Genomic DNA, 22470 nt, shown 5'->3' with positions numbered 1-22470 from the left:
TAAACAGCTTAAAAATATGTTAACCAACCTGATATTTTCAATATAACCCTTTATTGATGGATTTGATCATTTATATGGATCTGCGCAAACCCATACCCCCATTCTTACTGTTTGACATACAGGCTTCAGGCAGTGATGTGCATCATCAGCACCATCATGGAATCCTGCCCCTCCACGTCCAGTTTCTATAGCACAGCAGCAGCCAAGACACAACACAACGGAATGAACAACATCATAAGGCTCTTTCTCAAGAAAGGACTGGTTAACGACTTGGCCCGTGTGCCTCACAGCTTGGATTTGTCCAGGTATATATTGACACCATATATATCGAAATTGCACATGGTTTTGCTATTTTGACAGAAGTCTGAAGGCCAACTTCACAAACAATTGAACTTGAGGGCTTATTCGTTTTATTTCAGAATTCAGTTGGCTTTGCAAAACAATATTATTTGTGTCATTAAAATCAGTGTAAAATGACTCCATATTCTTCCTTTATATCATTTGATTTAGTCCCAACATGGCCAACACAGTGAATGCTGCCCTGAAGCCTCTGGAGACTCTGTCCCGCATTGTTAACCAGCCCAGTAGTCTGTTTGGGGGAAAAGGAGGGTCCAGCAAGAACAAGACTGAACATGATACTGTGGGCACTGCCAGGGACAGCAACAGCAACACTCAGGACCAAGGTATCGAGTCAGAACAGATGTTTGAAAATCCAGGGATTCTAAATGTTTCTGTTGCTGATATGTGACATCTTTTCTAGGAGAGTCTGGTGAGGCAGAGCCAGTGGAGGGCAACCACAGGGTGCAGGGAACAGACACCGACCTGATGGATGGAGAGACAGAGGGAGACACAGTGGTTATTGCTGGTCAGCCCGAGGTTCTCAGCACACAGGCTATGCAGGTGATTTATATTGTATCACATTGCATCCTCTGTAATTACTGGCTATAACACGAAAGTAGATATAACCAAAGGTATTTGTATACAACTTCCTGTGCTTGTAGGTAGAAAATGAGTTGGTGGATCTGATTGATGAGCTGCTGGAGAGAGATGCTGGTACTGTCAACAGTACAATTATAGGTAAGTAAAAAGCCCTAAGATAGATCTTATATTATAACGAGAATTTTGAAAAAGATTCAGAACATTCTGAATCTGTGGTGGGACAAATAAGATTATGACGTGACGACAAAGTTTAGGTAATGTAAGATAAACGGGAATCCTTGCGTAAAGGCTATTGGTCTGTTAATTTTTTGAAAACTCAGCAGTAAAATAATCCATGGTCACAGCAGGGGATTTAGTTTTACTTAAAGAGTGTCTGCAATCTGAGAAAAAAAAGAAAAAATAATCCCTTGTTTTAATGAAGAGTGCCTGCACACTGGAATCATTCTTTTTTACGATATGATTGAGTGTGGGTACTCCTTGTCTTGCAAACAGGCAAAGTAACAAGTGTAACACCTACTGTCTCTCCTGTCAATCAGTGGGACGCAGCGGTGAAGATGAATCGCAAGAGGACGTGTTGATGGATGAGGCACCCTCAAATATTAGCCAAGCATCCACTCTTCAGGCCAACCGTGAAGGTAAGACATTGACACATCACAACGTTATGAGTTTATAATGATAAATCACCTTGTAGTTGGATCCTTTTTTTCTGACTTGAGGGTCTAAGGACAGAGGGTGTTGTAATACTGTACTGATTGTTAAGCACCCTTGTGGAAATTTTCTTTTTAATCTTAGGCTACATAGAAAAAATTTGACTTATTTAATTCAACTTACTGACAGCTTCTCGGTTCTTAAGATCTTCTTGTAAGTGACTGTGTTTCTCTCCCTGATTAGACTCCATGAACATCCTGGAACCAGAGGATGAGGAGCACACACAGGAGGAAGATTCTAGTGGCAGCAATGATGATGAAGACAGCCAGGATGAAGAGGAGGAGGAAGAAGAGGAGGAGGAGGAGGATCAGGTTTGGTTTAATGCGATGAAGTAAAGTAAAAAAAGTTTCAATTGTTGCTTATTCTTAAAACTCATGGCGGGTACTTTTCCTCAAGGATGATGAGGAAGGAGATGAGGATGATGATGATGAAGGTTCAGAGATGGAGTTGGATGAGGACTTCCCTGACATCAATGCCGCGCCTCACATCCGTTTTGAAAGATTTGATAGGGACGATGACCTCATCATAGAGTTTGACAACATGTTCTCCAACAATGGTAAGCAGGATAATTTAGAACCAACAATTACTTAAATATACATTTATGATGATATTTCACACACAATCTCAGTTTGAGTCACCTAAAATGGTCATTAAAGTTTTAGGCATTTCCCTCTGATCCTTGCAAAAACACCCATTCAGCTGGATTTTCCCAACAAAAGACCTTTTTCGTGGCAGACATTTTGACTTTTCGTAGCAGGAATAGCACAGTGGAAACAAATAGTGTTGCATGCATAATACCAGGGCCCTGGAACCAGCTCACCTAAATAAATTCCAATTGTTTGTAATGTTATCGATTACACCTGTGCGTTTCCTGTGCTGTGGAAAAAAAGTCTGTCAAATAGTAAGTGGCTCTGTCCCCCTAATGTCTGCCTACTGTTTTCTGTTTTCCATCAGCTGACATCCCTCCCTCCCCAGGGAACATCCCAAGCTCCCACCCACTGATGGTGCGCCACGCTGACCACGGTTCCCTTACCCTTGGTGTGGCGGGCTCTAGCAGCCGCCTAGCCCAGGGCATGGGTCGCAGTCAGCGGACACTGCGCCAGCTCACTGCCAACAGTGGACACACTATCCATGTCCACTACCCTGGCAATCGTCAGCCCAACCCTCCACTCATCTTACAAAGGTGAATGCATGTTGTTAGGTGGCTGTGTTAAGCAATACATCTTGCAACATCTTCTTTGCACAATATTGCTAATAAAAATGTTTGCTCCCTTCTCTAGATTGTTGGGCCCCAGCGCTGCAGCAGACATTTTGCAGTTGTCCAGCTCTCTGCCTCTGCAGTCCCGAGGTCGTGCCCGCCTTTTGGTTGGAAATGAAGATGTGCACATCATTGCTCGCTCAGATGATGAGTTGTTGGATGACTTTTTCCATGAGCAGAGCAGTACTGGGGGACAAGCAGGTGAAAGTTACTATTGATTGTCCTTAATAAAATGGTATTTTGGTTTAGTATTAGCCTGAATTCCTAAACTGTTGTCCTTTCTGTCTCTAGGCACCCTCTCCAGTATTCCCACTGCCTTAACTAGATGGACAGATGAGTGTAAAGTGCTGGATGCTGAGAGTATGCATGACTGTGTAGCAGGTAGGTTTGTTTTGGTTTGGTTAAGATAGCATGTATGACAATAATGATTAATTTGATTTACTTTCCGATTGAGTACTTCAACATTGCCAAGTTTTCCCTACCATTTTAGCCACTGAGCATTTTGCTCAACTGTTACATCACATTCTTTATTTTAACAATGTTATTTTGTATGGCAAACAATGTGGATACAACTTTAAAAAAAATTACTCCAGGACATAGCGTTCACTTCTTCTTGCCTCTCTGATGTAAAAAAAAAGAAGCTTGTGTTGTGTTTTTATACACGTAATGATGTGAGTGTGTCTATTTGCTCTTCATTGGTTTATAAGTTGGAGTAAATAATTTTATTTTACATTAATGTGTAATGTCCTCCAAATTTATGATAAGTGAAAGCTGTTTTTACCTATTTGAATCAATACACCAGGTTTAATGTCTTCACATTATGGGGCATTAACTGACTTGTTACAGCCCAAACCAAGGATGAATTTTGACGTCTGTTTTTGCTTTCAGTTGTGAAGGTGCCTATCCTGCAGCATCTGGAGAGTCTGAGAGATGAGGAACTCGAAGAGCGTAGAGAGAAGAGGAGGAGGCAGCTGGCAGAGGAAGAGGAGTCGAAGCAAAATGAGAGGAGGGCCTCTGGCGCAGAACAGGCCAGGGAACAGAGCCTGCAGGTTGGTGAATTATACATACAGTTTTTTTTTTGCTGTAAATTTTTTGGTCTGTTTAATGTGATATCTCAAGATTGCTTTGTGGAATTTCTTCAAATTTGTCAAAAATGTTAACTTGGACTTAAAAAATGTATACACTTGTCCAGAAAAAATATACCTAATAAATTTTTATTAAATTCCTACAAAGTTTCACTACATATGAGTCAGAGTCAGACATGGATGTGTCATTCTAGTTGCTAATGTCATCTGTTTTTGTCCCTAGGGTTCTGGATTGGGGACAATTAATGGTGCAGACAACACTGCAGGTACTGGCATTTGTATAGTTTTTTTTTTCTTCATGTTCAAATTCCCGAACCTGTCTGAAATTGCCACAACTCGGTGATGGGCACCCAGAGGCAAGCTGCCAGCAAAGCGTGCTATGGGATGAGGTAGTAGTTTGTATAGTTTTAGGATCACACCAGATCTGGGAGATAACTATACAGTCTACTGTCTTTCTTATGGCAACGCCATATCAGCTCGGCATCTCTACCGGCTGCAAAGGAGACCAACTCTTGTAAATAACTGATAATCATCATAAGGAAAATATCTGATTCACTTTGCTGTCTTAGACTCGCAACTCAGCATATTTATATTATATCTCATGTGTACAATGTTTGCTTTGTGTGTGTCTTGTATTTCACAGTCATTCTGCAGCCGGCTGTGCTGTGGTGAGGTAGTAAGTTGTGTTGTTGTTGGGGATAAGGATTGTGCACCCCGTTCAGGAGATAACTATACAACTTACTGCCTTCCTCAGCAGAGGCTATTGACACCTGTGTAGAAAATGTTCTGTTCTGTTAACACTTGGCTGCAATTGTGTACAGTGGAAATGTTCCAATAATTGTTAAATATTTGAATGGCCTTTTTAGTAATTATAAAATAGTTGCTGTTGATATGCTTAGACCATAACTACTCACTAGCAACAATTATGCAGTAGTATTTTTAGAATTGAAATCTAAACATAAGTAGGCTTTAGTTCCTCTAAATAAAAAACTACACCCCTTTATTCACACAAGTTTTCTCTCTGGATCTTGCAGAGGGAGAGCAGGCTCAGGGTGGTACAGTATCATGTCTGGACCCACCTAGGGTCTCCGAGGGCTTCCTCACTGCTCCCCCATCTGGAGAGGTCACTCCCACCACACCTGCTCCTCATGAACAGGCCCTAGTCTCCCTGGAGACTGCGATCAGTCAGCAGGTCCACCAGCCAATTGCTGACCTGCTCTTGGCCGAATCGCATGCCAGCTCGCTGGCTGCTTTGGCGGGCGCAGGCCTTCCACCCTTGTCGGCAGCTGACAGGCCAAACAGTGAAGCGGAGGCATCTCAGATGGAAATGTCCCCAGCACCCACAATCGGTGAGAGAGTCGGAGGAGGAGGAGGAGCATTGGATGAAGGCAGGGAAGGTAGACTAACTTTGAAAACTCTCTTTATACAGACTAGCCAACAGTAAGGACAAGCATCTGTAATGTAAATGATCGTGTTGATCCTGGTTGTAGCTGGATCTATCATAAAAATGTCTGAACACTGAAATACAAATTGGTGACCCACGGAACTAGACTACTTGGCTTTTAGTGACATTGTTTCCTAACCTTTCCCCTCGCTGTTACTCTTTTCTTTTTCTCAGCCTCCCTAAGTCCAGACATCGTGGAGACCTCAGAGCCTGCAATAGTGGGTGTGTCACAACTAGAAGGGTCACCCATGGATACCAGCAGCCCGGCCTCTGCCACTCAGGAAGACACTGCTCCCATCCCTGCCCAGACCACCCAGCTGTCTCAGGAGCTTTCTGGTAGTGGGGAAAGTGGGCTGACTGACAGGCAGACAGATGCAGAGACTGGGTGAGTAGCTCATGTCACCAAATCTAAATCCGTATCCGTGTTTTTTATCTCTTAGGTAACAATAAACTTTTATATAAAAAGTGAAGGGTAGTGTAAAATTCCTACTCCCTTTCATTGGCAACGTATGTTGTGTATTTCAATCTCATACAAAAAACCCAGCTTATTTTGCCCAATTTCGCTCAGAGATTGGGCAAAGTCTGTCATCAAATACATTTTTGCATTCCTTTGGACTAGTTTTGACAATTGTTGCTACACAGTTATTAACCAATACAAAACAATTTTAATGGTTCAGTTAAATCTTCACATATGATTTAAAGCACATTCCACTACGTTCATCACTTTGTAAACCATATTAATAAGTATATCATCACACACATTTTGGCTAACTGATAAAAACCTTTTTTTCTTTGAATGTTCTTCTTTTTTACAGCTCCACTTCTGTATCTTCCCCTGGGGAAACGATGCCTAGAAGTGATAGTGCTGACAGCCAGTCTCAAGCCATACAGGAAGAGCCCCTCCCATCCACCAGCAACGAGGAGGAGGACCCACTTGCAGGTAAAATCATTTGCTACCATATTTTTCTGCATTTTAAAAATATTTTTGAGCCAATATTACATCTCACATTATTTGTGTTTTGTTATTTTAACCTTGGCAGGCATCAGTTTGCCCGAAGGCGTGGATCCCTCTTTCCTGGCAGCTCTTCCAGAGGACATCCGTCGAGAGGTGCTGCAAAATCAGCTTGGGATCAGACCACCCTCCCGTCCTCCTGCTGCCACCAGCCTGCCGCCCTCTGCTGTAGCTATACTGGGAGGACCAGGGGTCACAGAAGTCAGCCCCGAATTCCTGGCGGCCTTGCCACCTGCCATCCAGGAGGAGGTGAGTCATTTAAAAATGATGAAAGATTGCAGTAGACAAATGCTTAGCTTTAGATCTGTAAGCTGGGCAAAGATAATTTCCTTTTAATTAAACATGCCATTGGTCATCTTAGGTTCTTGCCCAGCAACGGGCAGAGCAGCAGCGCAGGGAGCTATCCCAGCAGCCTACACAGGGAGACACACCTTTGGATCCAGTCACCTTCATCCAGACGCTGCCTTCGGAGCTCCGACGCAGTGTCCTGGAGGATATGGAGGACAGTGTGTTGGCTGTCATGCCCCCAGACATTGCAGCAGAAGCAGCTGCGTTGCGTAGAGAGCAAGAGGCACGCCAGAGGCAACTGATGCACGAGAGGCTGTTTGGTCATAGCTCTTCTTCAGCGCTGTCAGCCATTTTGCGCTCACCAGCCTTCACCAGTCGGTTAGGGAGCAACCGTGGCGTCCAGTACACCCGGCTGGCTGTGCAAAGAGGGGGCACATTTCAGATGGGGGGAGGAACAAACCACAGGTGAGAGAAGACAGTGACGGTGACGACAGTGATCACTTTTATGCTATTGAATATTTTCTAGGTGGTCCTGATAAACCATTTGTGACAGGTGACCAACTGAATATTTTGTATTTATTTTTTTCCTTAGACCATCCAGTTCTAGCGTGGACTCCTTGTTGCGTCTGCGTGGCCGATTGCTGCTGGACCACGAGGCCTTGTCCTGCCTGCTGGTTTTGCTTTTTGTGGATGAACCGAAGCTTAACACCAGCCGTCTGCACCGTGTGCTCAGGAACCTCTGCTACCACTCTCAGACACGTGGGTGGGTCATTCGGAGCCTGTTGTCCATCCTTCAACGCAGCAGCGAAAGTGAGGTGTGTGTGGAGACCTCACGCTTAGAAGACTCCCGTGGCAAGAGGAGCACCCAGGGAGGCTGCGGAGGAAAAGTTTCTGCTACCTCCTCCCTCTCCTCTTCGTCCTCCTCTTCTTCATCCTCGTCATCCTCCTTAGAGCTACTGAACAGGGTGGAGTCTCGCAGCTCAAGCCAGCTTTCCTGGCTTTCAGTTTCTATGGATGCAGCTTTGGGCTGCCGGACAAACATTTTCCAGATTCAGCGAGCATCAGGTAGGAAACATGCTGACCGCCACTCGGCTGGGGGCTCTACAGGATCTGGAACGCTGGGAGGAGTGTCAGGTGCTGCTGCAGGTGTCACGTGTGCTGGAGGTGGAGGCTCTACTGTTCACATCCACCCTCAAGCTGCTCCGGTGGTCTGTCGACATGTGTTGGACACACTTATCCAGCTAGCTAAGGTGACGGTCCACCTATATTCATCTGCCATCGCCTCTTCATATATTGTTATTTCATGTTGTAGAAGGAAAAAGTCTAGTGATTTAAAATTTAAGTCACTTTTCTTTCTTGTCTACCCCATGCAGGTGTTTCCCAGCCACTTCACGCAGCAGCGGTGTAAGGATCTGTCAGCATTTACATCTGACCTGGAGTCTCGTCTTTGTCCGGGCTCATCTGTGGGAGTGGTTGGAGGTGGGAGCTCCAGGTCAGGGTTGCTGTCTCAAAGCAACCCCAGCTCCAATATCGCCAATGCACTGAACTCCTTTGGCTCCTCTGCCATTACTCCCCAGTCTCTGGGCATTTCCACCGATTTTTGGGACCTGCTGGTCAAGCTGGACAACATGAATGTCAGTCGCAAGGGCAAAGCCTCTATGAAGACAGTGCCTCTAGGGGGCAGTGCAGAGGCTGAGGGGGCCCAGTTTAGCCTGGAGACCTCCCCTCTAGGCCAGCTGATGAACATGCTGTCCCACCCAGTTATCAGACGGAGCTCTTTGCTCACTGAAAAGCTGCTACGCCTGCTCTCCCTCATATCCATTGCCCTGCCTGACAACAAGGCCACCGAGGTGCCTGCTGGACACCCCACCCCACAGGCTGCCAACACCAATGTAGCAACCAGTTCAGTTGCTACAGCCCCAGTTACAACACAGGTCACAGCATCTGTGGCCTCTACCCAGCCCATTGTGGCAGGCCCAGGGGCCTCTGTGGGACCTGCAGCCCAGGGTACATCTTCAGGAAGTCTAACGGCCTCCCTGACGTCCTCTACAACAATCGTTATACCCACGTCCACTGGAACAACCTCTACAGGTAGTGTCAGTTTATTCCAAAATAAAATGTTAACTGTTATCATTTAGGCATTACAGTGTAAAAGAGATTATAGTAGAGAATAATGACCTATGGTTTTTTGGCGGGGGTTCCAAAATAGGGAAACAGAGGGGCACTACCAGTCCAGAGTGTGACAAGATGGCCTCCAGTGGACTCACAGAGAAACAGCTTCAACTGTCTGTGGAGGTATGGAAAAATTAGTTGAAAACTGTCACAGGTCTCAGTTATGCTGTCATGAAATGTGTGAATTTCCTTTACTGTCGATGGAAAACTGAAATTCCCTTAACGTGCAGAGCAGTAGTGGGAGGGCAAAACAGAATCTCCTCCTTTAACATATAAATAAATAATAATATTGAAAATCTGTTTTTGATTCAATGAGCAATATCTTGTGGTTTGGGAAACAATCAACATTTTTCACCTTTTTTATTACATTTTATCTTCAAAACAACTATTTGATTAATTGAGAAAATAAACAGATATATCGATGATGTAAGATTGTTAGTTGCAGCCCTAGTATCTAGACCGTGACAGACGTTAACTGAATACCGTCTGTCTGGTTAGTTTTATAACGTCTACTCATTATTAGTAAGCAAACAAGCAATCAAACAAACAGCCAGAGAAAGTAGACCTGCAGTCGGATGTTTTTTTGTGGGTTTTTACATCAATATCCCCAATGTTGTCTCTAACAACTCTTCTCCTTTTCCTTACAAGGTGTTGACATCTCACTCATGTTCAGAGGAGGGTCTAGAGGATGCAGCTAACATTCTGCTACAGCTATCCAGAGGAGACGGTGCCACCAGAGACACTGTCCTCAGACTGCTGCTCAGTGGAGCCAGACACCTTGGATACACTCTGTGCAAACAGATCGGTTAGTGCCTGATGACTGTACAGATTCCTGTTGTGATGCTCCTATGTAGGCAAATGCACATCTCTTTACAGATATGTTTGAACATTCTCTCTCTCAGGCACATTACTGGCTGAACTTAGAGAGTACAACTTGGAGCAGCAGAGACGGGCACATGCTGATTCACACTCCCCGGATGGCCCGCCAGAGGATTCCTCCATCTCGGGCAGACTCAAGGGCAAGATGACCAGCAGGTTAGCGGGTTATGACTCTGGGCTGCCCAATGGCAATAGGTTGGCAACACACAGGGTCACTGGGATTGCAAAGGGGACTGGCAGACTGACATTATTTAAACAAATTAAATTATCCCAAGCGCTACTAGTATGTACTGATGGTGTATGTTTTTACATGAAATATCCTACCACTACAATTTCCTTTACCTCGTATGACTTTGTTGGCTGGGGCACAGGTTTGACGGGTCGGAGAGTGTGGTCATTGTGGCCGCACAGAAGCGAACTCTCGGGGGACGTGAACTACAGCTTCCCTGTATGAGCTCACTCACCTCCAAGACGTCGACGCAGAAGTTTTTCTTGCGAGTGCTGCAGGTCATTATCCAGCTCCGTGAGGACACGAGGCGTGCCAACAAGAAAGCCAAACAGACAGGGCGATTAGGTAAGATGTTACATTGACAGTTTTCTTGATGTGTGCATTACAATATCGTGATGATCTACGATAAAACCCCTCTCCTCCCTCTCTAAATGGCTAGGCTCCACCAGTTTGGGCTCAACCAGCAGCATCCAGGCTGCAGTGCGTCAACTTGAGGCTGAAGCTGATGCCATCATCCAGATGGTGAGAGAGGGTCAGCGGGCACGCCGGCTACAACAGGCTCCCCTACCCACCGCCTCTTCTGCCTCTGCCGCCGTCGCCGCCGCAGCTACCACCGGATCCTCAGTGGCGACCCCCCATGCCCCCACTGGTGCTGCTCCCCCTGCTGGCACGGCTGCTGCTGCCACGGTTAGCATGGGCTACACTGACAGCAGGCCTACTCCTACTTACACCCTGCACACACTTACTTCAGGAAATCATGTGAACAATGAAAAAAAGAACATCATCAAGATGAATGCTATTAAACTGCTAACTGCTGCTGACATGCATCATATCTACTTTGGCTTTGCCTCTCTGGGTTTGTGCATTTTGAAATTCATAATCTATTGCTTGTAATTTATATCTGTCATATTTTGGGGAAAAGTTACCTTTTTTACCATTAGATATTAAATGTAATTATCTGTAAACAACATAATGCAGTCTGTGCTCGAGCCTTTGTCAATTAGTTTATGTATAATGACAATGATGAATGTTGACAGCCCCGAACAGAGTGGCCCATGCACTGGGGCTCCACTACATTTTAAATAGTTCTGTATGTAAATGTGCTGCCTGCTCCAAACAGTTCGATCTGTTCCTCTGATATTGTGTTTGCTGGCTGACATGGCTTCATGCGTTTCGCCCTCCCCCTTCCCTATCCAATCCCAGCACTGCTCCTTTCTGAGTGGATCATGGGAATGTCATTTTGCATGTCACTGTCAGTCATAATAGACAACTTTGAATTTTTTTCTTTGTGTTAATCATTTATTCTTCTGGGTTTTTTTTCCCCCTCCCTGTCATTCATCCTCTGTCACTGCCCTATCTTGTCTTTCCTGATTTATTTTCTGTAGCCCGAGGTGCAGTCGATGTCAGAAGCTCAAGCAGCCCAGAGAGACGACTCTCCAATGGACGTGGACCAGCCTTCTCCTCTAGAGCAGGACCCTGCACCTCTGGGTATGACTGTTCAATCTTTTAGTGACAATTCAAACACCTGGTGATTTGCCTTTCTTCAGTAAAAATGCCTCCGACATCCAGAGCTCATGATACAATGATATAAATCATTTACTGGTTACACTGTACAGATTTGACAAGGGACAGGAGTCATCACCTGCCGTGTTTATTGGAAATTTCCTTTTTTTTTAGATGAAGAAGGGAGCAGCCAGGCAGAGAGTGAGGAGCGACTCCCAGAACTCCCTCTGCTCAGTGAGCAGCTTTTGTTGGATGAACTGTGGGACATGCTTGGGGAGTGCCTGAAGGAGCTGGAGGAGTCCCATGACCAGCATGCTGTACTGGGTAGGTGCAACTGAAGAAATGCATTTTTCTACGCTTTGTGTGATTTGTATTGTATTTATTTCTGTTGAAGCCGCAGGTTAGGGAATGTGTTCCCATAAGAATGTTTTCTTTCGTTCTGAAGTTCTCCAGCCTGCTGTGGAGGCCTTCTTCCTTGTCCACGCCACGGAACGAGAGAGCAAACCTCCTGTGAGGGACACCCGGGAGAGCCAGCTGTCCCACATCAAAGATGAGCCTCCCCCGCTTTCACCAGCACCCCTTACACCTGCCACACCATCATCCCTGGACCCATTCTTTTCAAGGGAACCATCCTCCATGCATATCTCTTCCAACCTGCCACCGGACACCCAGAAATTCCTCCGTTTTGCCGGTGAGCCTGAAAGACTTTAGTAAGGAGAATGATAATGTTTTGTTCTTGTGTGTAGTACAGTGTATAACAAGACTTTTTCTTCCTGTTTAGAAACTCACCGTACAGTGCTTAACCAGATCCTGCGCCAGTCCACGACTCACTTGGCAGATGGGCCTTTTGCAGTACTGGTTGACTACATACGGATCCTGGACTTTGATGTTAAGAGAAAGTAAGGGTGGATTGTTTTACACTCCTGTCTTACACTGTCTAATAGACAGTTACTGTTTTTTCAAATTACTGACTGTTCTTTCATGGCCGTCTCTGCAGGTACTTCCGTCAGGAGTTGGAGCGGCTGGATGAAGGCCTGAGGAAAGAGGACATGGCCGTGCATGTGAGGAGAGATCACGTGTTTGAGGACTCCTACAGGGAGCTGCATCGCAAGAGCCCAGAGGACATGAAAAATAGACTGTAAGGCTCCATTGCTCTTTTCTCCACCTGTGGCCAGTTGCACCAATTGATGTTTTGATCTTTGAGCAGCCCACTACTTCACTACTTGACGACTAAACCACTCAACCTGAGTTATATTCTCCCTTTCCACTACAGGTACATTGTGTTTGAAGGTGAGGAGGGCCAGGATGCTGGTGGCCTGCTGAGGGAATGGTACATGATCATCTCCCGGGAGATGTTCAACCCCATGTACGCCCTGTTCCGCACCTCACCAGGCGACCGCGTCACATACACCATCAACCCCTCATCCCACTGCAACCCCAATCACCTCAGTTACTTCAAGTTTGTGGGTCGCGTGGTGGCCAAGGCAGTCTACGATAACCGGTTATTGGAATGCTACTTCACCCGCAGCTTCTACAAGCACATCCTGGGCAAGAGTGTCAGGTATTTGAGCTACTGGTTGTTACAATCGAGTAACCCAATTGTTCAAGATATGTTCCAACCAACCGATAATCCCCACAAACCAAGCCAATTTGATTGCTATACTAAATGTGGCATCAATAGATCTTGGTTACCTATATTTTGCATTCTTTTTCTTGATATACGAATAAATGTTTGTATTTCCTGTTATTCTCAGATACACAGACATGGAGAGTGAGGACTACCCGTTCTTCCAGGGCTTGGTTTACTTGTTGGAGAATGATGTTTCCACACTGGGCTATGAGCTGACGTTTAGCACAGAGGTTGGCATCTGTTCTTTAAATTTTCCAATTAGCTTCAAGTGGAAAATTGATTTTCATACTGTTTTCCTGCCATAACTGTTGAAATTGGGATTTGGCCTCAGTAGTTTAATGCTTAATGTTCTCTTAAAATCACTGTCACAAGTGTCATTAGAAATCCGATTGCATTAAAATATCTTTTAACTGAAACTCTGTAAGACGTCCAACACTGAAAGCGTCCGTGTGTGTGTGTGCTGTGTTTGTAGGTCCAGGAGTTTGGGGTCTGTGAAGTGAGAGACCTCAAGCCCAATGGAGCCAATATCCTGGTCACAGAGGAAAACAAAAAGGAGTATGTGCACCTGGTCTGCCAGATGAAGATGACAGGTAAGTCTATGGTTATCTTACCAAACCTTTAATTTCCCATTTGCAGCAAGTGTGCAATAACTTTAACTTTTATTGCAGACACATGGGTCCTTATCATTATAAAAACAAGGAAATACAATACAAGGACCTCAACACAGAAACTAGAAGTCCCCAGTGATTAAAATATATACAGACAACTGTTCCAATGTTTCCAAAAACAAGAGGGTTACCCTTGCATGTCTGCATTTTGCACCTGTCGTTCTCTCTCCTCGTCTTCATCCTCCCCTGTGTACCCGTCTTCTTTTACCTGCTCTTGCGTGCAGAATTTGTTCCACTTGAGTACCCATTACAACACTGGAAATCTAAAACCCCACAACCGCTACTGCTGGTGTTACTTTGCTGCGTCTAATATTTTTTTATACAATTAATTGAGACACATTTTTACAAATTCGTAAACACAGCAAGAAACATCGCCAAGTACTTGTCCACCTTTGGAGCTTGAGATTCTGAATGCTTCATTTAACTCCTCCTGAATCTTTTTCATTTTTGCTTTACCATAACTGCACCACAAGTGGGCCTTATGGAGCGGAGCGCAGAAGGCTCTCAAAATGATAATATTTGTATCGTTCAGTGCATATTGGTTTATCGATATCGTTTAATCTACAGATGTCAGTTCAGGGCATATATTCTCATAGGTACACAAAGAAAGCACCAGGTGGCAGCACTTTTAAATGTTGGGCTGATCAATATTCAGAAGGGAGCCAGTGGTGTTTCTCTCAGTAAGATGGCAGATTTATCATAACCAACATCCTCCAGCTGCTGCTCACTTTCATTATTCAATAAAGTATTACAATTCCAGCTGCTTAATTGGAAGCAATAGCCGCCAAATGAATTGATTGCACAGTTGGTCGCATGCCAAATAGAGGATATTTCCCATTTTTACAAAAAAGATCCCAGAGTGAATACTTAACGCTTGTTTTCTAGGTGCAATCCGCAAGCAGCTGGCCGCCTTCCTCGAGGGATTCTACGAGATCATCCCCAAGAGACTGATCTCCATCTTCACTGAGCAGGAGCTGGAGCTGCTCATCTCTGGCCTGCCCACTATTGACATCGACGACCTAAAGGCCAACACTGAATATCACAAATACCAGTCCAGCTCCATCCAGGTATGCATAAGTTAATTCACAACAGTATTATGGAAATGTATGCATATGCATATATATATATATATATATATATATATATATATGCGTAAAAAATGCTATCATTTTGCTGTTGTTGCCCATGTCTTCTAGCCGTTGCTATTGTTCCCCCAGACAGAAAAACGACTGACAAAATTGTACTGGAACATTTTTATAACCCAACTGCGTTTGTCACGCTTTTCTTTAGATCCAGTGGTTCTGGAGGGCCCTGCGGTCCTTTGACCAAGCAGACCGGGCCAAGTTCCTACAGTTTGTCACTGGTACGTCCAAGGTTCCCCTCCAGGGCTTTGCTGCTCTGGAGGGCATGAACGGCATCCAGAAGTTCCAGATTCACCGTGACGACCGCTCCACTGACCGCCTGCCATCTGCTCATACCTGGTACTTGTGTAACAAATCCATAACCAAAATAACAAATGACAGTGTCCGTCCTGAAAGGAAAAGAATTGTGAAAATCGAACTTAAATTGTATGATCTTTCCCTTTCCACAGCTTTAACCAGCTGGACCTCCCAGCCTACGAGAGCTATGAGAAGCTGAGACATATGCTGCTGTTGGCCATTCAGGAATGCTCCGAGGGATTCGGACTGGCTTAAACTACGAGACTCTTAACAAACTCAGACATGCATTCAGACAGTTGATTTAGATTTGCCTACTCCTGACACATTCACACTGATAACCTTTGAACACACGCACACACTATCATAGACAATACTGGATTACTTGTTGAATGGCCTAAACTTACTGGTTTCTATTCCATATAAAACAGATAAAACCAGCAAGAGATACGGACTGATTGACATCGCGTACAACACAGAGAGCCTCATGTTTGACACAGTTGTGTCTCCCTTCCCAATTAAATGGCAAATACAAGTGTGGATTCAGAGGATAAAACATGGACTAATATAAGAGACGTTTTCTTCATTTAGTTTGATTTCTCTGTACAAAAGGTTTGGGAGTTTATTATGTTTAATCTTTTTTGTTCTCTGGCTGTGTAAAAAGAAAAAAAGAGAATGTTGTTTGAACAGGATGGTTATAAAACCTTTGGGGAAAAAATGTTGGTGGTTTCTTGTTGCAAATTTGTGACCTCACGAGCCTTGACGACAGGGAACATTTTTATGGGGTGTATTATGGATAACTTGAGAAGTTTTGGAGATATTCACAAAAATGCACTTTTCAAAGTTTTGTGGCATTTTTAAGGAAGGAAGGATGGTACAAAAAATGAAGAGAAAACCTGAAGGAGATAAAAAAAAAACATTAACCATAAATTCTAGAGTATTTTTGGCTATTAAATCGCTGACCCAGCCTTGAGCCTTTGAATCGGAGTGGAATAACTACATGAATAAATGCATAAAATTGCGTCCATTGTCTCTTTTAACCATGTTTTACCATTTACCTGCAGTCAATTCATTTCATCAAAACCAAACGTGTCACTTCGGTGTGTAATCACACCAAAATCTTTCTAACTTATTGGACATTAATCAATAGAAAATATCTTATTTGGTAATATGGTCACTTTGTCAACAGAGTCCCTGATGATGCTGTGACAAGTGAAATCAATCCCTCACTTTACGCTCACACTGATCCTAGTGTTGACTCAGACAAACTGCCACGCATGACAAAATCTCAAACACGCTAAAATCATGTGTAAAGACTGATGCTGGCACTGACCCAATTTGCCCTGCAGCCTCTCCACTTGATTACGTCACACTCCCACAGTGTCCCTTCTCTGCTGCTTTGTCAGAACTGATGAGCAAAAGATGACGGCGAGAGAGCACTAACTGTGATTTGTTGTTATGGTACAAGTACTTTGACTTTAAAGGGCTTTGTCTCAGGTATCTGCTCATATTCAACACATTTCAGATCAAAATAGACCTTTACAACTGACAGATTGACAAGTTACAGCCGGAAATGCCACCGGTTCAATTGATGTGACTAAAAATGACTGCATTCCAGTGAATGCAAGAAAGGATGCAGGATCCTGGTGTTGTGCACCTGCTCACCGACGTGCCTTGCCAAGAAGATCTGAAACGTCGGGCTATGGCGAGGTTTACTAGTCGTTCAGTCTTGACATTTTGTTCCTGGTTTCATTACAGACCTTAATGTTCACTATGACTATGACTTCCACCTCCTGTGGTTCAAATTACTGCCCTGTCACCTGCAAAGAATTTGAGATGCTCATGTGCTTCCTGGTAATAGACATGAATCCAACATTTTACTGGAATCCACTGGTACATTAGAGCTCAAAACTGCCCACATTCAGTTACACTCCTGCTTATCAAGAAAATCTTTACTGTCACCAGGGATTTAAAACTAAATCCTTTTGTGTTTTCCTAGCAGTAACAAATGCAAACTTAAAAGACGTGTTTGTTCTGCCTCTCTGGCTCTCCTCTCCTCCACTAAAGCCCTTGCATGTCTGCAGTTTGCACCTGTCGTTCTCTCTCCTCCTCTTCATCCTCCCCTGTGTACCCGTCTTCTTTTACCTGCTCTTGCGTGCAGATTTTGTTCCACCTGAGGACCCATTACAACACTGGAAATCTAAAACCCCACCACCGCTACTGCTGGTGTTTCTTTGCTGCGTCTCTGACCCTCCCCCACCTCTAACCCTCAGCCCCCCTGCTGCAGACCTGCATACCCGTAGCAGAATGGGGAGCGTCCATGTCTGATTTAGTGTGTGCCGAGGCGTGATAAATGAAATTACAGTGCTGCCATGCAAGGATTTCAGACCCCATGCTAAGCCCTTGTTTTACAGTACATTGGCCAAGCAGGTTTTTGCCCCCCACCTCCCTTCATGTATGAAGCACAGAGGCAATTTTCTACTGGCCACGCTTGATTTTACACATTCTGAAAGCATCTGTTGCTGTAAGGAGGCTTTGATTTTTTTAATTTCTGGAGAAAATATGATAAAACCATGCAGGCAATTTCCCTAGAAAAAAGATTTGAAAGATGTTTTTTTTTGGTTTTTTTGATTTCCTTTTGTAGAAATTTTGTTGCAACTTCAGCTGAGCGTCTTTCTTATAACTGTCGAGAAGAAAAGGAAATATCAGCGGTGTTGCTAAATGAGCTGTTGCAATGCATTGTGCCGGGGCCTCCGCTGGGTGGAGATCATTAGACTGCCCAGAGTGAACAGGATGTTCCCTGACATACATGCTTCATGTCAGTGCACTTTGGTTTAAAGTGCCTTTAACTGGGAACAATTTGGGGGGGGGGGGGGGGGCGCGACTGTTGTTAGTAACAAATTCTAAAATGATCAAGACTGCCTTTTCCCGTAAACCCATGTGAGGAATAAGAGGAGGGGGAAATGCATAAAAGGCAGCAGAAATTGACAAGAGTATTGGAAATGGAAAAATAAAAAATAAAAAAATAAAAGTGCACCGATAATCGTGATCCCTCCTCATCAGTAATAGTGCAGCTGAGGAGGAAATGAAGGCCGCCGGTCGTTCATTTATAATGACTACTTTGTGTATGAGCCAGAAAGCTCTCAGAGTAATTTGTTTTACTTGTGCTGTCTTCAGTGTCTCTGGAATAAATCACAATAATACAGTGCTCACAAGGCAAAATTATTAAGCCTTTCTTTCATTTTTTGCAGAGAGCCCAAGCGTGCAAAGGAACAGAATCAGTTCATTAGAGTAATTGTTTTAAATGTTTCTAATTAGCTTGAGAGACATATTTGTACTGGACAAAACTTATAATGCTGCTCACTGATTTCTTTGCTGCATCTATCTCCCTCTCCTTTCTCTGTCAAAAGTTCCCTGATCCTCCAAATCACTGGAAAGAACAAGGTGAAGCTGCATGAATATTCATAATCATTAAACACTGGCTTCACCTGAAGCACCAACCAGTTAACACGAATGCTATTTACAGGGTGTGAGCGCCACACCGAAGGCTTTCTGTTGTTTCTCCCCTGTTGTTATTACAGTGTGGTTTATTCATGATGGATGTTCCAAATATAAAGAATCCAGGTGGAAACTTGCAACTGAGACACGCGCTGTTGTCGTGATTTTGTGCTTTTTCACGTTTGTCCTCAGTTGCGCGACTCTCCTGAAGCAGATCTCGTGAACCCATGTGCTTCTGATGATTAGATGAAGGAGAAGCCTGACATATTGAGGTGGACAGGAGCAGCCCTCCGTTTTGACAGCGGCGTGACGGGTTGGGGAGGGCGTTATGTGCTGTTGTGAATCTCTCGGGTTTGTCATCACCTCCTGATCAGGCGGCTGGCTGTCTCTGCTCTGCCTCAGAGGATGGGGACCAGGGAGCAGCACGAATTACGCAGTGACAAATCTTTTGGCTTATTGCTGAATATAATTGTGCATCCGTGTGCGTCGTTTGATTTATTTTCTTTTACCTGTAGGGAGGGGTCAGCCGTGGAAAGAGTTGGGCTCGGGTGGATGCACGTACGGCTGGCCTTTGGTCAACGACGCCAGGACGCAGACCGCAGCGTCCAGACGCAAACCAGAAGTGACAGTCTGCCTACTGTAAAGGTCATAGTCTTTATTACGTCTGAGCTTCCAAGTATCCGTGGTCGCTATCTATTCACCACATTGCATCTGCAACCCCTCCCCTCCCCACCCCACCCATCCAAGCTTCTCCCTCACCTCCCCTCTGTGGCACAGCAGTGGGCACCTTGTGGCATTTTAGAGGAGAGGAGCCACTGCATGAAATTCAGCCCTGTCATAAAACAGATCATGCAATGCAGTCAACTACTGAAGGTTATCATTTGGAGGCACGATGCTGCTAAGCCGCCGCGAGAGGTGTAATATAGCAGGATGTAACGACTGCACAGGTATTTGACGAGACCACCAGAAAAATAAACGGTGTGTTATCTGTAAAAACAGCATGGAGAAATTTAAAGTGCAAAAAAAGATCTCCGTCTCCTCTTGGTGACATTTCCATGGGCTGCACATGACGCTGCATTTAAAAAAAAATGCACATGCTGGGGTTGATGTAACTCCAACATGGTGCATTGTGATACAGGATAAAGAGCAGGAAGGGGGTCTTTGCTTTTTTGGAGGCAAAAAGCCTTTGAAGTAAAAAAAAAAGGCAGTAAACATCACAGTTGGCTTTAACAATGTTTGTACGGTAACAAATTCCAATGCAAAGCCCTGATTTGAATATCAATGAGGATAATTTGAGTATTCAAAAGCTGCAAATTGCCATTTCCCCACTGTCTGACTGCCCTTGTTTTGATTCACTGACAACAACAACAACAACAACAACAACAACAACAACTGGTCTTTGGCGGTGCTCTAATCTCTGGCATACCGCTGCATCCTGCACGTGTGTCTGAGGCCGACTCATTGCCATTTACACGCAGTTAACATGCCTGATGAGATGTGCTCTGGTGAGTGAAGTGCTGGTCATATCTGGCAGCGGGCGCCACTCTAAACACGGAGGGAAACTAAATCAGAGTCATTTCCCTTCAATTAGTGAGTGATTAACGCCGGGTCAGAGACGGCTGGCTGACCTTCTGGCCACCTAATGACTTTAACTGGATCAATGGACCTCCGAAGGCCGGCCACACCAGCAGCCCAGGCCCCGTGCAAGTCAGTGGAGCAAAGCGTGGTTGAATCTACCTCCGACTGGCCACTTCTCACTGCTGGATCTTACATCTATCTTCGGCTCTGCCGCCTGTCACCTCTCCCCCTTCTCCCTGCTGCATTGTCACATCAACGCTCTATGTCTTTGTCCCTTTTTTCTCCCCACATACTGTTGGCTCACTGCTTTCTTTCATTAAAGAATCTTTTCCTGTCACTCTCTGCACTCACAACATGTTCCCACTTTCCTTTACTTTTCTTTTAACCCCGTGTTTACCTGCACACCTCAGTGCAAAACTGGGGGCTGCGAGAAATGGATGTGGAACTGAGGCAGATAGTGAAAATGCAATTCGGCCTTCATTAAATTTATGAAATGCACCTATGGATGTGTCATTCCAATTGCTTGATCTGTCTGTCAAACAGCTGAAAATCTAATGTTCATCAATATATATAAATATTCAATGTACGGTACAATAGGTTTGTAATAAGAACAGGTATTAATAAATATTCTATGGTCTAAGGTTCGTAATATATAATAGGAAATCCTCATGTTGGAGAAAAGGCAGGAACCTGTCAATGGTTAGCTTTTTTTTTCTTAATGAATGATTTACCCAATAACCTATTAAAAAAATATTTTTGAGTAATTACTTTCAGTTGATCAACTCATCAATGAATTGGCAAATCAGCCTTCATGTGAAAGTGGCTGTGACTAACTGGAGGAGATTCATTCCGCTGCTCACTCCTTTCCTCTTCACGGCTCTAAGGCCTCATCAATCCATCTGCTGTCCTTACAAACAATGTACGGAGGAGCAGTTGGTGAAGTTGTTGGGAAATTATTTCGACGGCAGATGTGATTTTCTCTTCTTGATGAATGTTGATCTGTAGGATCTTTTGAACAACAATCTGTGCTCCGGGCCTACACACTATGATTTTAAAACACAGAGAAGGTTATGAGTATTGATGTGAACCCTTTTATAAAGAATATTAGGGTGGCTTTGATTACAGTTTATATACATTATTTGATTATGTAGATGGAGACAGCAACAAACAAACAAAAAAGATTAAATGTCAAAAATGTTGTTGAAATTTAATCAACGATTGTTGAACAGAGATTTGGACTGAAAGGTCGTCTCTCTTGTCGAATGATTGATGAGAAAACATGTAATGAACATGTTTATGGTCCGAACAGATCATGTACGTCTGATTTTATGCAATTGATTATAGTCTCTCATGAACCCTGTAGTAAACTGGTTGCTTGGCCACATTGACCACATGACCACATGAAAATACAAGTTCGATGAGATGTCTCTGAATGACAACGTGAATCTTTTGATAATGACCGCTCATCGTTTGCCGAAAATTCCCATTATCGGCCAATTTCAACTATTCATAACATGGACCTCATGTTATTGCCCAAGACCTTAAGCGATTTCTCATGAACTAGGAATTTGTTTTTTGCCTGCCATCTGTGTCCACTCAACTTCCTTCATGTGTTTTTCATCTGATTTTGCTACACTTTCAATACACACAGTAAATATACCTCCTCTTTTCTATTTTTACTTTTCCTCTTCTCTGTCATTTTTCATGCATATGTCTTCAAGATAGAATGTTGAGCTTGAACATTTCATTCTCATCATTTGATGCTTCTTTAAGGCTGTAAGGCCTCTCTGGCAGCCTGTTATTCCTCCTGCTGTTGTAGTGTTGACCTGCAGTGGCTCTTGTCTTTTCCTCGAACAAAAAAGAATCATTTTTCGAGGACCAGAGTGCAGATTGTCTTTTTTCTAGAACCTCTCAGTGTACAACAACAATGACCGTTTCTGTAGCTTTCATGACACCTGTCTATATCTGCTGTATGTTTGTCCTCCCCACCATGACACAGTATCCTCTTCTCCCTTTCTACTTTAATTAGTTGTGCTTTCCATCTCAATACTGCCGTCTCTCTCTCTCTCTCTCTCTCTCTCTGGACCTCCACACCCAGACTGCAGCCATTTACTATATTGCCTCCACCCCCTTGTTTTTAAGC

The 22470-nt window shown here is 44.1% G+C and overlaps 1 protein-coding gene across 11 annotated transcripts in view; it reads left to right on the top strand.

Annotated features, from left to right (window-relative positions):
* Positions 1-16272, top strand: part of huwe1 (HECT, UBA and WWE domain containing E3 ubiquitin protein ligase 1) — a 37127-nt gene extending 20855 nt beyond the window's left edge. For 7 of the 11 annotated variants that reach the window (XM_035646437.2, XM_035646439.2, XM_035646442.2 and 4 more), the window contains 35 exons: positions 123-305; positions 511-683; positions 761-900; positions 1002-1077; positions 1476-1574; positions 1831-1958; positions 2044-2203; positions 2602-2830; positions 2928-3106; positions 3197-3286; positions 3794-3954; positions 4214-4256; positions 5025-5387; positions 5609-5819; positions 6250-6374; positions 6475-6695; positions 6808-7199; positions 7327-7984; positions 8108-8825; positions 8944-9029; positions 9555-9711; positions 9809-9941; positions 10145-10359; positions 10454-10701; positions 11400-11502; positions 11692-11841; positions 11963-12208; positions 12299-12416; positions 12515-12655; positions 12791-13078; positions 13272-13377; positions 13620-13737; positions 14701-14882; positions 15106-15296; positions 15407-16272. In XM_035646437.2, coding sequence (XP_035502330.1) covers positions 123-305; positions 511-683; positions 761-900; positions 1002-1077; positions 1476-1574; positions 1831-1958; positions 2044-2203; positions 2602-2830; positions 2928-3106; positions 3197-3286; positions 3794-3954; positions 4214-4256; positions 5025-5387; positions 5609-5819; positions 6250-6374; positions 6475-6695; positions 6808-7199; positions 7327-7984; positions 8108-8825; positions 8944-9029; positions 9555-9711; positions 9809-9941; positions 10145-10359; positions 10454-10701; positions 11400-11502; positions 11692-11841; positions 11963-12208; positions 12299-12416; positions 12515-12655; positions 12791-13078; positions 13272-13377; positions 13620-13737; positions 14701-14882; positions 15106-15296; positions 15407-15509 — 6934 coding nt within the window. In that variant the 3' untranslated portion in view covers positions 15510-16272. The remainder of the gene's footprint in view (positions 1-122; positions 306-510; positions 684-760; positions 901-1001; positions 1078-1475; positions 1575-1830; positions 1959-2043; positions 2204-2601; positions 2831-2927; positions 3107-3196; positions 3287-3793; positions 3955-4213; positions 4257-5024; positions 5388-5608; positions 5820-6249; positions 6375-6474; positions 6696-6807; positions 7200-7326; positions 7985-8107; positions 8826-8943; positions 9030-9554; positions 9712-9808; positions 9942-10144; positions 10360-10453; positions 10702-11399; positions 11503-11691; positions 11842-11962; positions 12209-12298; positions 12417-12514; positions 12656-12790; positions 13079-13271; positions 13378-13619; positions 13738-14700; positions 14883-15105; positions 15297-15406) is intronic. The other 4 variants (XM_035646444.2, XM_035646438.2, XM_035646441.2 and 1 more) reach the window with 3 other exon arrangements.
* Positions 16273-22470: the final 6198 nt, after the last annotated feature.

Source organism: Scophthalmus maximus, chromosome 3 (genome assembly GCF_022379125.1).
Source record: "Scophthalmus maximus strain ysfricsl-2021 chromosome 3, ASM2237912v1, whole genome shotgun sequence".
In the NCBI taxonomy this organism is placed as follows: Eukaryota; Metazoa; Chordata; class Actinopteri; order Pleuronectiformes; family Scophthalmidae; genus Scophthalmus; species Scophthalmus maximus.
The sequence above is the reverse complement of the archived record's forward strand: the minus strand, read 5'-3'. Positions and strand labels throughout refer to the sequence as shown.